Raw genomic sequence first — 4,177 nt, forward strand, 5'->3', positions numbered from 1 at the left:
CATCTACACGGCCTATGCACTCTGTGGCGTTGGAGCTCTTATGCTGGGATTGTCCCTTTATGCCGCCTTTTTTGTGTGGAAGGACTAGCAAGATCATTCCTCCAGAGCAACTATAGGGTAATAAGATAACTTTATTCTCTCCGTCACAATCTTGCCAAATGTCGATAAAATCTGTCCGTAAAACAATAGGTTACGCAGCAAATATAGTACTGTGTGGGTGTGTTCGTTTTTACTACACTCTTGCTTTGTGTTCTTTGTGCCGAAGGGAGCAGTTTAATACATTATTCATTTTCTAGTACACGCCGTAAGTGATGGGCCTCGAATACCTTTCCAATGTTTACGCGAAGTGGAAAATGAAACCTTCAGAAACGTGCTCGTCTTATCACTTGTAAACTTCAACCTGACTCTATCCGTTATCGTTATCGGCCAATGGAATATAATCCGTGTGTCCTCGAAAACAACCGATAAATTCTTGGACCCACTTTCTTTTAACACGCACCACTAGCAATAAATTTTTATGGAACCTTCGTCAAAACCCCCGCACAGAAATTATTCCACCGATACTATCATCTGAATGAATTAATTCTTCCCGTTGGCGTTATTTTTTATGAAACATTTGAAGATAGTTAACGGTCTCTGCAAAGATTTGAACTACTCGAATACAGCAACAGCTCGACTTCCCAGTGTTAAGTCCGGTCCAGACGCTATGATACCGATGCGATATCTGCGTAAGTGACGTCTCTCGGAGACGTCATTAATGTCACTGACGCAGATCTACAAATCTGAACAAACGAGCATCAATTTGTGAACAGATTTCAAACAAGTACCAGTTTGTCGGTTGACTTGTTGATGTTTTGGCCTCTTATTTATATTTTGGCCCGGCCCGGTCTAGTTAAGTTAAGTTAAGTTAAGTTCTTTAAAGTGGCTGAACCAGGATTTTAGTATGAGTATAAATCTTTATTGCTTTTAAAAATCACTTCCACGGCTTGGAGAGCAAAGTTTCGATCGTGAATAAGGTCCATGGTTGTCCACCGAGCAGCTAGTAAAGCGTCAGCAGCCCTGTCGAAATTGACCGCTACGGGTGCGAAGAATAATTTATTATTTACGCCCGATAAGATTGTTATCGAAGCAAAGACCGATCGCCAGCTTAACCGACACGGACCGCCAGCGAGCCGTGTTGGACCAGAGTAGTCTTGCTATCAACTCGTGGGATCAATCATCCAGGTACACGAAGTCCCTGTGATTCACTTGACATGGGGTCAAACAATTGCGTGGAATACTTCGTTAGGACTAGTTAGTTTTTAAGTCATCGATCAATAGTCATAAGAAGGACCTAATTTTATCATTTTAAATCCTGGATTAACTTACAATCAGTAGTACCTGGACTCCCCACACACAATTAAATGTCCCCTTTGGTCGGTTTTACAATGGATTGAAGTGAACTGACATTTACGTTATAATTAAACTGAGTAGTCTGCTCAGTTATTAAGTTTCTAATATTTTTTCATCTTCTCTAATTAATATGTATGACATACGGTGCAAAGATTGGTAGTATCCTTAGGGTTTTAAATAGCACTCGCCGAAAAAGCGATTAAGCTTATCAAACGAAATTGTGGCGTTTATGACGAATGTTTAATCTTACAGCAGGAGTGTACAAGTATGTTATTGCATAACATAATGCACGGATGCGATTACCGTGCGCTATCTTTCCGATGCATCTGGATACCATCGGTAGGTGCATTATGTCACTACGAAATGCTATTGTCTGACGGTGTTTGAATGCATCACAAATTCGAGATCCGACATTACGATGTTTCAAATGAAATTCCCAAAACTGGATTTCCTAAATAGGATTACTGGCCAAGCCTTTTCAACAGAACGGTGCGTACAATGATGAATGTACCCAGGCTAGCCATTCCCTGGAATCATAAGATGATAGGCATATTCATGAAATAGTGATAATAGAACAAAGGTAACAATTGCCAAAAAAAACACACAAAACCTGTTTAACGGTTTAGCTTTATCAAGAAAGCTTACGCGCGCGCCGCGGTCGTACGGGGGGTCAATCGGGCCGATAACTCTAATCGACATTATCGTCACCCGAAGAGACGAATGTTAGGCCACTATAGCTCTATAATACGAAAGAAAAAAAAAATTATCGTCACCCACGAGAAAGGGCCTCTCGAACCACCGCCTGCCGGCGTCTGCCATACGTGTATTTGTCTTCATTGTGCCCAGCAAGGCGCAGTACAAAAAAATATAAAATGGACCAAAACAGAGACAAAAAGTCCATTAATTCCACCAGCGTTCACCAAAAAGTGTTCGAGAGCGGTGTGCGCAGACCAATCACAAGATATCCAAGATAAAGGGGTATTAGCATCGCAAATCCGCTAAATGGTACACGGCCCACCAACGCAGCACTGGAACCTACGGCTGATGCTAGTTCGGCTCTGAACCGCACCGTGTTCGGACAGGTCTGAGCCGTTGACTCCTTCAAAGTGCTAGCTAGAAGCACCGCATACCGTGAAACACCGAGGGAACCATGTGCTGCTGTTCGAAACGGTACTCCAACACCGCCAAGAAGCTGTGGGCCTTTGGCGGCGTAGTGGCGATCTTTGTGGCAGCCGCCTTTCTGGGGTTCGGGTTGCCGGCCATCATCGATGCCGTGGCGCTTACGGAGTTTCGCGTCAAGGAAGGAGCCCGAGTGTACGAGAACTTCTTCGATGGCGAAGTGCCAATTTTCTTCGACATCTACCTGTTCAACTGGACCAATCCCGAAGAAGTACGCAATCCGAATGTGAAGCCCAACTTTGTGCAGATGGGGCCATACGTGTTTTCTGAGCGACACGAGCGTGGAATGGTGACTTGGAACGCCAACGACACGCTTACGTTCAACCAGAAGCGCATCTGGCACTACCTACCGGAGCTCTCGAACGGGGACTACTATAACGATCGGGTCACGACGCTGAACCCAGTGCTATCGGTAGGTTTGTAGAGTGTTTTAAAGGTCTCCTGGTCGGGTTACAAATGCCTTACCAAATGCTTGTTCCAGACCGTTGGTAAGACGTTGGAGGGTGACCCACTACTACCGCTTCTTGATAACATAATAATGCTAAACGGGCTCGGTGAATTTCTGTACGAGGACGTTCCGGTGCATGAAATGTTATTCGATGGGCGTCCCGACTTGCTGCTGACAACGTTGGGCGAGTTGCTTGCTATCTTACCACCGGGTACACTCCCCGACATCACTCTGCCTCCGTGGGACGGCTTCGGGTGGTTTGTGGAACGCAACGAAAGTCTCGAATACGATGGCACCTTCCAGATGGGAACCGGAGTTGACCATCGTCAGAATACCGGGCTCATGCGCCAGTGGAACCACGCCCCACAGGTGCCCAACTATCGCGGAGTCTGCGGTCAGGTGCGAGGATCTGGAGGAGAAGTGTGGCCACCGATGGGACGTAACTTGGGTGACAACATCAGGCCGCTCCATATTTTCCTGCCGGATCTATGTAGTGCACTCACGTTGCGCCATGAGTCCGACTTCAGGGTGCACGGTCTGGATGGAATGCTGTGGGTTGGACACGCAGAAAACTTCGACAACGGACATACGATACCAGAAACGGAGTGCCAATGTACGGCCCCGGTCGAGGAGTGTCCCGTATATGCGCCCGGTGTGATCGACGTGTCGGAGTGTAAATTTGGTGCACCGCTGCTCGTAAGCTATCCGCATTTCTATCTTGCCGATCCGAGCTACGTTAATGCGGTCACAGGCTTATGTCCTAACAAGGCGCTGCATGAGTTCCGCTTTGCATTGCATCCTTTCTCGGGTATCCCGATGACCGCGAATGGCCGTATCCAGTACAATATGCATCTCAGAGATTATGGTTTAAGGTACGTCCTTTTTTCCTTGTCCCTGCCCACAGACGACAAACAATGTGAATTTTTTCTTCTGTAGTTTGTTCAACGGAGTACCAGATGTTGTAATTCCCGCATTTTGGATTGAGCAACGGATGGTGCTCACGGAAGACATCGCAGACGAACTGAAGGTAGGGTTGGTTTCAACGGGTCGTCGCATGGCACTAGATGAATCTCTTCTTATCCCGTACACCATTTCAGCTCATTCACAACCTTCGCTGGGGCTTCATCTACACGGCCTATGCACTCTGTGGCGTTGGAG

The 4,177-nt window shown here is 46.5% G+C and overlaps 1 protein-coding gene across 1 annotated transcript; it reads left to right on the forward strand.

Annotated features, from left to right (window-relative positions):
- Positions 1-2,542: 2,542 nt before the first annotated feature.
- LOC131214422 (protein croquemort-like) lies at positions 2,543-4,170 on the forward strand (the record flags this gene model as incomplete). Its single annotated transcript, XM_058208799.1, has 4 exons — positions 2,543-2,983; positions 3,053-3,891; positions 3,956-4,046; positions 4,117-4,170. Coding segments are annotated over exons 1-4 (1,425 nt in total), but the record flags the coding sequence as incomplete, so codon positions are not given.
- Between the last annotated feature and the right edge of the window lie 7 nt (positions 4,171-4,177).

This window comes from Anopheles bellator, unplaced genomic scaffold (genome assembly GCF_943735745.2).
Source record: "Anopheles bellator unplaced genomic scaffold, idAnoBellAS_SP24_06.2 scaffold00853_ctg1, whole genome shotgun sequence".
In the NCBI taxonomy this organism is placed as follows: Eukaryota; Metazoa; Arthropoda; class Insecta; order Diptera; family Culicidae; genus Anopheles; species Anopheles bellator.